The sequence below is a fragment of the Heloderma suspectum genome, chromosome 12, assembly GCF_057233095.1.
Source record: "Heloderma suspectum isolate Gila_16-S chromosome 12, 16-S_ref, whole genome shotgun sequence".
NCBI classification, from domain to species: Eukaryota; Metazoa; Chordata; class Lepidosauria; order Squamata; family Helodermatidae; genus Heloderma; species Heloderma suspectum.
The window spans coordinates 23,243,923-23,254,945 of NC_139469.1; the positions used below are offsets into that span (position 1 = coordinate 23,243,923).

The 11,023-nt window shown below is 50.0% G+C and overlaps 1 protein-coding gene across 1 annotated transcript in view; it reads left to right on the plus strand.

Moving 5' to 3' along the window:
• ABCA3 (ATP binding cassette subfamily A member 3) overlaps window positions 1–8,323 on the plus strand; it is a 113,490-nt gene extending 105,167 nt beyond the window's left edge. Inside the window, exons 27-31 of the mRNA XM_084818746.1 lie at window positions 1,561–1,748; window positions 3,187–3,357; window positions 4,466–4,653; window positions 6,623–6,696; window positions 7,945–8,323. Coding sequence (XP_084674872.1) covers window positions 1,561–1,748; window positions 3,187–3,357; window positions 4,466–4,653; window positions 6,623–6,696; window positions 7,945–8,076 — 753 coding nt within the window. The 3' untranslated portion in view covers window positions 8,077–8,323. The remainder of the gene's footprint in view (window positions 1–1,560; window positions 1,749–3,186; window positions 3,358–4,465; window positions 4,654–6,622; window positions 6,697–7,944) is intronic.
• The last annotated feature ends 2,700 nt before the right edge of the window (window positions 8,324–11,023 follow it).

Consider the following 11,023-nt stretch of genomic DNA (forward strand, 5'->3'; position numbering starts at 1 on the left):
TCTGTAGCCGCTACAGACACCTCCTATTACTACTACTACTGTGGGGGGTAGCCTGTGAGGGCGGTGTCTGGAAGGTGCAAATTGCTCCTAGACCTCCAGTAGGTGCCCACCCTGGCATAAAATTACAGAAAGCTAGTACAATTAACTAAAACCGCATAACACTTTCATTTCAATACAAACAATTAAAGTATTGGCAATGGTAAAAACTCCAGATTATAAAAGATAGACCGTTATACTCAGTTAAAAGCGGACTGATACTTATTTTCAGTTCGGCAACCAGTCTGTGTCGTACAGATGAGGCATATTTCCTTTGCACAGCTCAGTCCGTCGTAGGAGGGCAGAGAACACCAAAGCCCCACCCTGCAAATCCTGCTCTCTCCTCCCACCCCCATCTGGCTTTCGAGGTTTCACAGGCATTGCAAATATACTTTCAGAACCTGTCTTGGCAGCCTGAAGGGTTCTTGAATCAGCAGTAGGGATCCAGAAGATGCTCAACAAATACCTTGTGGGAAATTAAAATGGCAGTTAGACCCAGCTACCTGACACTGCTTAGAACACTATTGCTACCCACCACCGCCAAGTAAGCCCAGCAGGGGCTACCAATGGTTTGCCCAGGGCCACCTAAACCTGGAACTGGCCCTGTAGCTCAGTGGAGAACCCTGCTGCTATTGGCACCAGCCGCTCTTGCTCCTCATCCTCTTTTTCATCGATGCTACCCCTTGCTGGCTTGACAGGCAGAGAGCCAGGGAGGAAGTCGGCAGTGACATCTCCTGCTCCTCCTTCTCACCTCCACCATTGTCTGGGCCAGAGCGAGAGGCAGGCGAACGAGCAGGTTGCAATGGTGAAGAGGAGCAGCAACTCCAGGGAGCTCTTGCCAGTGGGCCCCTGCTGGGGTGTGGGCCCTTGGCAGGTGCCTGACCATGCCTACCAGCCTTGCTGTAGCTGCTGGTGGCTGTCTGTAGCTGACACCAGCCTTGCTTTAGCTGCTAGCTGCTGGGCCCAGTGGCCTCCCTGCCTGGTGATCAGGGCTTCTCTCCCAGAAGCTCACCCCAGCAAAAACCAACCAGGGCAACACTGATGGGCTTCCTCAGGAGGAATCCAGTAGCTCCTTTAGGGCAGTATCCAACTGTGTCATTCTGTTAGCACAAATTATGTTGTGCTACCAGAAACTAGGTTCTGAACCATGCACAAGAGAACAGTCGTTTGCACAAGCGTCGTTGCCCAGGCGGTTGTGCATTATGCTTGTGCAACCGGTTGTGCAATCTTGTGCAACCGGTTGTGCAGTCTTGTGCAACCCGTTGTGCAATTTTGTGCAACCCGTTGTGCATAACCCTTGAGCAGCCTGTTGTGCAGCTGCTTGGGCAAACGGCTGTGTCAATTAACGGGCAACTTCTTGTGCAATGGAATGATTCAGCAGAGCCCTACAAGCGCTATTTGAGTTTGCAGAATGACACTGTTGGATACTGCCCTTGGAGTCTGGTGGGATGCTTAAGGCTCTAGTAGGTAGGCTGGCCAATAGCTTTGTTAACTTTGTCTCCTCAATCCGTCCTTTGCGTTCAGGTCCAGCAGCGGATTGGCTACTGCCCTCAGTTTGATGCCCTTTTGGATCACATGACTGGGAGGGAGACCTTGAGTATGTACGCCCGGCTGCGGGGCATCCCTGAGCGTTACATCGGCAGCTGCGTGGAGAACATGCTCCGAGGGTTGCTCTTGGAGCCGCACGCGGACAAGCTTATCAGGACGTACAGGTGAGGGGAAACGCGGCAGGCCTCTTCAGCCGCTCGGGTGGGTGGATTCTCAGGCAAGCCCGAGCCGTGGGCCCCAATCCAGAGGTTCATCACTCCATGATTGCATGGGTGTAGTGCAGCTTTTTTGGAAATTTTCTTTTTCTCCAAACTGCAACCTGTACAGCAGGGTGGGGAACCTCATCCCAGGGTTCAAATCCGGACCTCTGGGGTTCCCAGAAGGCTCTTCTCTGTCCTCCCCGGCCCGGCCCCTTTCTCCTGGTCATGCCCCTTTCCCTGACCCCACCCCCTTCCCCCAGCCCTGCTTCCCCTTTCTCTGACCACCGATTGTTCAGTGGTTTCCCAGCTCTTGGGCTGGTTTTTTCCCCATTCTAAAAGGTTGATATCTGGCTTATTTGCCATAGATCCACTAGGATTTCTGACTCCTGGTTGTTTAACGGTAGCAACAAATGAAAAAGGTTCCTACACCCCTTGTTTAGGCCACTGAAATGAAGGATGCGTGGGAGGAAACCAGGACTGGGTTTGTGTCTGAAGGAACCGTGAGCTTAGTTCTGGTACTGAAAACAAATTCCTGGGTTGAGCATGTACTCACAGGGTACCCTGTTCTTTACTTTGAAGTGTATCCCTGCCCCCTAAGCAACAGTTTTTTTCATTTGGGTCCAATTGGTGGACCTTGGGGTTTTGCCAAAAAACAAAGCAGGTAGTATAAGTCTGAAGTCTGCCCACCCCTGTCATACAGGATGTCAAGGTTCCCCTTATGACCTGGACCTCCTGAGCAACTCTTTAAGGATCTCTTGCCTCCTTAAGAGTTCCACCTTCCTTCTTTTACCTTCTCCTTTCCAGTAACATGGGGTTTAGGCTGTAGGTGTGGGGTGACTGACACTCTAGACATCAGGTTTAACCACAATGGTTTACTGGTAAATTAAAGCAAGCAAATCACAACTAAAGGTATTTACACAATAGAACTGAGTGATACAAAAGTCATTAAGAGAAAATAAAAGTTGCAAAATGCAAGTTCTTTTATCGTAGCCGTACTTAGATTAGTACTTAGCCGTACTTAGCTAAGTACGTAGCCGTACTTAGATTACTTAGATCTCCAGGCTGCTTCTTCCTGTTCCCTCTTTAGGCTCTGGTGTCCCTGACTCTGCTCTTACTGCTCTGGTCTTTCTGACTCTCTCTTTTTATACCCTCCTTCCCCAAAACCAAAAGTACTGCTTCAAACCTGAAGAAATGAAACTTAACTGGGGAAATGAAAATAAAACTTAACCAGGGGAATTAAACTACTCTGAGGGGTACCCCTTCCCATTAAAACCTCCAGGCCTCTAATCTTGGCCTTTTTCCCCTTTGCCTCTGTAGGCATCAAATCTTCACACAGGAATTGCAACATCCATCGTATTTTGCACTATAATTGCCTTTGTCATGCCTACTTCTCCCTCCACAGCGGCGGCAACAAGCGGAAACTGAGTGCTGGAATAGCCCTGATCGGTGGGCCCCCTGTCATCTTCCTGGACGAGCCCTCCACCGGCATGGATCCCGTGGCCAGGCGCCTGTTGTGGGATGCAGTCGCTAGGACGCGGGAATGCGGGAAGTCCATCATTATTACTTCTCACAGGTCGGGACTGTTTTCCTGCCCCCTGCTAGGGTGGGAAGAGGGAGGAGGGGTTTTTCCCTCGTGGTGTGGCTTCTCCCAGACCTCTGTTCCCCCATATGGAAATTGGGAATGGTAGTGATCTACCTTACAGGGTTGTTGTGAGGCCAAACGCAAATAAAAGATGGTGAAGGACTGTAAATGAAAAGTGTAGTATAAATGGGGAAGTGGAGCCCTCCTGCCTTATTCGAGTTTGGCAGAACATCTTCTAAAAAGCTAGTAATTCCCCCAAGAGCAGGATACCTAGAGACTCAGAGGTCAGGGGTCGCCTGGCTGAAGGGGCCAGTGGGTGGAGTCCATTTACCTTCCATAATTCTCTCCAGAAGTCAAATCTTTACACTTCTCGTACTTTCTGATGGCTCACAAATTCTCTCCATTCTTTCCACTTTGCTACTTAGTTCCCTTGCAAAAATGTTAAAAGTACACACGCGCACCAGAATTTACAAACATGCATGGAAATCAGTGCACAAACATGCTTATATGCATAACTGGTAAAATGTATTCCAATGTTAAAACTCAGGCTCCCTGGCAAAATCATACACTTTTCTGTGTATACAATACAGAATTCCCCTTCAGTGGTGGAGGTCATCCAGGAATGGGCTATTCCATACACTTGCTTTGGAAGCTGTGCTGTGCAAATGACATCATGCCTTTCAAAGCGAAGAACCTTGAGTTCCAGTCCTGCCTGTTTTGAAGCAGTTCATTCAAATCTAATAGCATGGGTTCTTTGACAGCTGTGGCAATTACTTGGAGCAGAAACTGGTTTAAATTTGTAGCATAGACATGACTTTATAGTCCATCCTCACTTCTGTAGAAGCTGGACAGCTATTGCTGGTTCATACACTAGGGTTGGGAATTAGGATGCAGCTCGTTCTTTCTGGGCTGCATGAGAGGGTCAACATTCTAGTCCACACTGAGTCTTCCTGAAGTACTTCATCGTTGGTTATTATTAGTGGGTTGCGCCAAATCCAGCTGTTTGTGTTCCTGCTGTCACTAGGATGCTTTGCTGCTTCCATGGGGTTTTGGAGTGGATGGGTTGTTTTTGTTTTACTTTCTTATCATTTTTCGACAGCATGGAGGAGTGTGAGGCCTTATGCACCAGGCTCGCCATCATGGTGAACGGGCAGTTCAAATGCTTGGGCAGCCCTCAGCACCTGAAGAGCAAATTTGGGAGCGGGTACACCCTGCTGGCAAAAACCCACAGTGACGAGGAGGACAACCTGCAGGCCTTCAAGACGTTTGTGGAGAAAACTTTCCCAGGTACGTTGTGCTGGGGTGGGGGGCTCACAGAGCCCAGGTGTCCGGCCCAGGAACCTTTTCTTCCTCTTTAACATAGGAAGCTGCCTTTATACCAGGGGTGCTGAACCTCAGGCCCAGAAGGCAAATCTGGCCTGCCTAGGGTCCAAATGCGGCCCTCCGGGGTTCCGCAGATGGCCACACACCCTTCTTGTGGCCACGCCCCCTTTCCCCAACCACCAATCATTTGGTGGTTTCCCAGCTTTTGTGTAGCTTTTTCCCGTTCTAAAAGGTTGAAATGCCTCTCCTGAAGCTTAGTGACTGGCAGAAAGCGCTTTAAGCTAACACGTTATTATCATCATCATAATCATCATTACTATTATTATTATTATTATTACTACTGTTACATTTATATCCCACCTTTTTTCTTCTTGCAAGGAACCCAAGGCGGCTTACATTATCCTCCTCCTCTCCATTTTATTCTCACAACAACAACCCTGTGAGGTAGGTTAGGCTGAGAGCCAGTGACTGGCCCAAAGTCACCCAGTGAGCTACGTGGCTGAGTGGGGACTAGAACCCAGATCTCCTGAGTCCCAGTCCAACACTGTAACCACCGTGCCACACTGGCTCTCGGTGCTGATATTTGTGGTCTTTTGGCCCTATCAGTTTCCCTTTTGCTCCGCCCCTTTTGCCTTCAGTCCCGCCCACCACTGGAATGCACCGAGAGCTTCCCCAAAATGGAATTCATTGAGCTAAAAGATGTTAAGCATCTCTGCATTACACCATATCAAACGACTTGCCCATTTAACCCAGGATTGTCCACCCTGGCTGTCCAAGGTCTGAGGCACACATCCTTCCCAACAACTGCTATTTGATTGTTGTTGTTTTAAAATGCTGGAGACGCGTATTGAACCTGGGACCTCCTGCCTGCAGTCCCTTTCCAAGTGCCCAGAGGTGCCAGTTTTCTCCTGGCCATGGTCTAGGCATCCTCAACCCGGGAACCTCACACCCAGAACCATTCTACCTCCAAGCAAACCCACAAGGAAAGAGACTTTTTTGCATCTGGGTGGGGGGTTCTTTTTGATTCATGTCTGTTCTTGGAGCCCCATGTGCACAGACAAACTATTGATGATCCAAATCATTATAGGGCTGTCACCAACTAAAGACATCCTAGCTTGATTTAATCAAATGAGTTTTAGTCAAATAATGGGTTAATTAATGGATTGAATGTGTATACATTTGCATAGGAGTTAAAAAAATATGGTTCCGAAGCAAGAAGCACGTAATGTCATAGCAGGTATTGTCTTAAAAGAGGCAGCAAATTTTCAAAGTGGGCATTGGGGGCAAAATTTGTTAAATTCGTGCTTCAGTATGAGCTGGCTTAATTTGCACTTCCTAAGCTAATACACACACTGAAGCAAGACTGTCCTTCAGTTTTCATAATTCTCCGAATTTTGCGATGCAGTTCTCTGATCAATAACTCATACATTAGGGGAAATTGCAAACAAAAATGCATGCATTATGGGAAAATGCTTGCAAAAAAAATTGTGTACTAGGTAAGTTGTGTACAAAAATGTATATGTAAGAACCGCAGAAGAGCCCTGATACTGGATCAGACCCTGGGTGTATCTTGTCCAGCATTCTGTTCCCACAGTGGCCAACCAGCTGCCTGTGGGAAGCCCACAAGTAGGACATGAGTGCAACAGCACCTTCCCCCTCCCCTGGCCCATCTTCGTCATCAACTGGTATACAGAGGCATATGAATTTCTGTGCCCACGAAAATGCACATGAATTTCCGTACAGACTTTGAACTAAACAAATTGCAAGCTGATGCAGAAACGGAATGGAACAAACTTCTGCTTGAAAAAATGTGAGCGTGTATAGAAAGTCAACAAGACAGATTCATCCATCCCTGCCGGTTCTTCGCTGCGGCCTGTGGTTCTTCCCCTCACGGTCAACCAGGGTGGCAAATTCTTTTCCTCTCCTCTTCCAGGGAGCATCCTGAAGCATGAACACCAGAGCATGGTCCATTATCACCTCACCAATAAGAACCTCAGCTGGGCACAGGTAAGAGCCGGGGAGGACCTGCCAGCGGAGCGGGCTGGAGGAGTGGCCGGCCGCCAAGCCACCCTCAGCTCTCGTTTGCTGCTGATGCTCAGGGAAGCACTGTGTCTGTCTCCGTGGGTAGTGGTAAGGATATGAGCTGGCTTGTGGGGAGGAGGGAAGGCCCCGGAGGAGCGAGGGAGCAGTTTGTGTGTTTATTACTTGCTTTAGGTGCAGCCCTATGCATGTTTAGACCTGGAAAGGCCCCTCCCGTCCCAGCACACCCCGGCCAGCATGCCAGGAGGTGCAGGACTCTTCTCTGACGCATGGGATTGTGCCCTTGGTTGCTTTATCGCATTTTACCTTCTTTATTTCTGTCCCACCTTTCCTCCCAACGATGGCACTCAAGGCAGCTAGCAATAAAATACATATTCGAAACCAAATCTTAATTCAAGCATGACGTGAAAGCCCATAAATGAAAAGCAGAATTCAAAACACAGCAGTGAAAGAGACAAGCAGCATCCAACCAGTCAAAATCCCATCAGCCACAGACCAGCTTCCCTGTGCTTCCAGGCTAGCTTCCGGTGTGCCCACAGACCCCTCTCTTTTTTAACCCGCGTGCTGCAAGGCGAAGTTGAAGCCCTTTCGCACCATCTTTATTTGGGTTCAAAAGCATGGTTTTGCGTTTTGCAGCTCGGACCTCGCTTCTGCCTTGTCCTTGGGTTCTTGGGCAAGTGGCGTTTCTTTTTGTCTTCCGGGAAATGAGCTTTTTGTGACTGGCCATGCCCGCCAGTGAATGGGAAAGCCCCTCCCCATGGCAGTCATTTTGTGAGAGGACCCACAAAAGAGGACCCACATTGCCACAAAAGCCCAAATGTGCCCACTGACCCAGAAAGGTTGGGAGGGCCATGCCAGAGGTGTGACTGAATAAAAAGTCTTTGCCTGCCTGTGGAAGCACAGCAGAGATGGGGGGTCCAAGCTTCTCAGGGGCCTGGGAGTGGTCCCCGAGAAGTTTTAGAAACGCTTGAGCAGCGGAGGCTGGCAGCTCCAATGTCAGTGGGGCGGGGAATCTGCTCCGGGTTGCAGTCAGAACTCTAAAGGAGCTAGCCAAAGTGCAGAAGCTCCTTTAGAGTTCTGACTGAAACATGGAGCAGATTCCCCGCCCCTCTGACATCACAGCCGCCAGCCTCCACAGCACTTGAGACACGCTGTTTGAAGGACGGAGCTTCTCCTTCACTGGCTTTTCCTGCCCCGGGCTTTTCTGTCCTGCAGGTGTTTGGGGCGCTAGAAAAAGCCAAAGAGAAGTACTGCGTGGAGGATTATTCCGTCAGCCAAATCTCGTTGGAGCAAGTCTTCATGAGCTTCACCCGTTTCCAGCACTACACAGAGGACCGAGGGAAATGAGCTGGGAGTTGCCCCTCCACAGACTGACTTGCTGCCTATACATAGTATACATAGAGACAGTAATTTATATGATCAACCCTGTCTTTCGACAATGCATCTGAGGATGGACGTTTGCGATCGGCTGGCAGGGAGTGGGGGAGGTTCCCAGGATCCAGAGGGAAAGTGTGCATGGGGGCGAGGGTGTGTGTGTTGGTGTGTATGGTCGTATGGGCGAGGCTTGGGAAAGGGGAATGAAGGACTACCTTTCAAGGTGGCCTGTCCGTCTTACTAGCTCTTGCTCCCCCTTCAAGCCAACAAGAGAAGGCTGAGCTGGACCACCGTGCTGGTCATCAACTCCTGGCCCTGCGATGACCAGCTTGACTCCGTCCTCAGCATGTTGTATGCTAGGACACCGTCCTTCTGCATCCTGTTCCCCAGAGCTTCCACGGGATGGGGGTCTGTGTCGTCGACCCCTGCATGCTTCTGTCTGGGGGCATTGGCAACGCACACGTAGGTATGGCTGCAACCCACGTCTGTCTGTGCAGAATACCTTCCTGATGACATATCCGTCCAACAGGGCTCGTCTTTCACCGTCCATGTCTTTTGGGTGGTAAAGAGCAAGAGGGGGGCAAAAGAAATACACCACTGGCCATGATCCCCACTCTAGGGCTGCCTCAGACCCGGAGAATTAACTTTACAGATGGGGAGGTGATGCATTTTGCTTTTCAGAAAAGGATGGAGTGCAGTGTTGTCGCCCTTCCAGTAGGAACTCCATGAGCACCATTCTGGGGTGTGGGAAGGGGTCCCCTGTGTCCTTATCATCACATTCCTGCACCTGTGTCCCGTTTCTCCTCGTAGTGGCGAACGTCCTTAGCATCGGGAGGCCACAGTGTTCATAGGTGGTGTAGTTCCAAAGCAGGTTTTGGTGTACTTTAGGGAGTCATTGCTTGGTAATGTAGAGCCAAAAGCATCTGTCGGCTAGGAACCACTAGAGAATAATAGTCTTTGCAAGCAACCTGTCAAGAGTGCCCTTGCTGCCTTCTGAAATCCTCAAGTAACCAGAATCAACACGCAGACAACAGGGCTCTTTTCCAAGACTTTATTTCCTTTCAACCTAATGACTCTTACAGATGCTAATTGCCTGCTACTAAGTGGAAAACTCAAAGGAGCAGCCTACCAGGGATTCTAAGCATTAGGAAGTCAGTTGGTCCCCGCTTTTTGAGAAAAGCGCGGCAACTCTCTGAACTTAAGGAGTAGGAGGGGAGAGTCCCCCCCACTTCCCCGTGGGGCATTGGGTTGCAGCTGTTGTCATCTCGCCAAGTGGGCAGAGCGCCTCCTCTCGGTGCCCGCAACCTCTCGCTTATCTCTGTGCCTGCGCCTCGCGTCCAGAAGCTCAAGTTGTCCCTCCCTCTCCATGCCAGGGTCACTATCGCTCTCAGGAATGTGAGCGGGGGGGGGGCTCTCCCTCCAGCTGCGCCTCTGAAAAATGAGCGCGTTCCTCTCCCATGGATTGTATCTCTTCCTCAGAATCAGAGCTGCTTTGGGACTCTCTATGGGCTCAGGTCTAACCCTGACACAACCCTAGCTGGCTGCAAAAGAGGTGGAAATGCCAGTTGGACAGGCCTGCCTTTCCGTCTGCCGCTTCTGCATGGCGCATAGTAGCTAAACGATCCATCTTTGGAAACTCCATGCCCAGTCCTATCCTCTGTTACACTTTGATGTTGCAAAGCATTCCAGACCTATGTGGGTGCATCATTCGGCCCCAAAGGCACATCATTATGTGGTTGCATCGTCCTGCACACTTTGGGGTCGGAGGCGGCAGCCAAATCACCCTTACATAAGGGAGCCATTGTTGGATGAATGGGTTCCCCTGCCCTTTTCTCTTGTGAAACCTCTTGGGAACTGAACGGGAGTGACTGCATGTTAACTACCCTGTGTATTAAGCTGGGCTTAAATCCCACCAGGAAAGCCCACCTTTGAGTACAGATATGCCCACCGCTGACTTCAAGGTGCTTGCCAGCATCTGCCAACCAGCACCCCGCTGGGTGGGGATAATGGGAGTTGTAGTCCAGCACTTCTGGCAATCCAAATTGGAGGAACCTGCTGTAGGATAAGTTCTGTTGCCTTGGCAACAGAGCAGGAAACTCCTCCCCTTAGGGCTAGGCCGTCATCCTGTGAATGAAGGATGTTTGGCTTCCTTAGGGTGGCTTAACGTATGCCTTTAAAAAAAAAAATAAGGCGTACCTACCGTAAAATGAGATCCTTCTGTTCATGCTACATGACTTTTTATTTGTATAGACAAACCCCCACCTGGTAGAGTAGCGTTGTAACCTGTGGGGGAGTTGTTATTTCCATGCTTGTTCCCTGGTTTCGCACATCGGGGTGCCTTTAAGAAGGATAAGTCACCATGCAAGAATCCTAGGGCTTTTAAGGTGGCACTTCTCTGAAAAACTCCCCCTTTAGTACAGGTGTGGGGAACCTCAGCCCAGGGCCAAGTCTGCCACACCAGGGTTCTGCCCTGCCAGATGGTCACACACCCTTTCCCCCAGCCACCAATCATCGATGAGTTCTTGGCGTTCTTCCCCGTTGAGTTCTTGGCGTTCTTCCCCGTTCCAAAAGGTTGAAATGCCTCTCGTAAGGCTTCGTTACTTGCAGTAAGAACTTGGAGGTATAATATGCTGGTATTTCTTGTAGTTCGGCCTCACCCCTTTCACCTTTCGCTCTGTCCCCTTTGCCTTTGACCTCGCCCACTGCTGGAATGCGGCTGCCGAGAGCTTCTCTGAAACGGAAAGCAGTTCCCCGCCCCTGTTTCAGTATTACGTTGCAGAAAAAGGTTGAGGAATGGAGGGTAGGCTTCTAGTAAGGCTTAATTCTGGGTCTGCAAAGGAGAGACCTGATGACTAGCTTTTGTAGGGCCAGCTGTGCTGTGGGCCACTTGCCCCCCTTCCAGGTACATGTGGGCCCAACC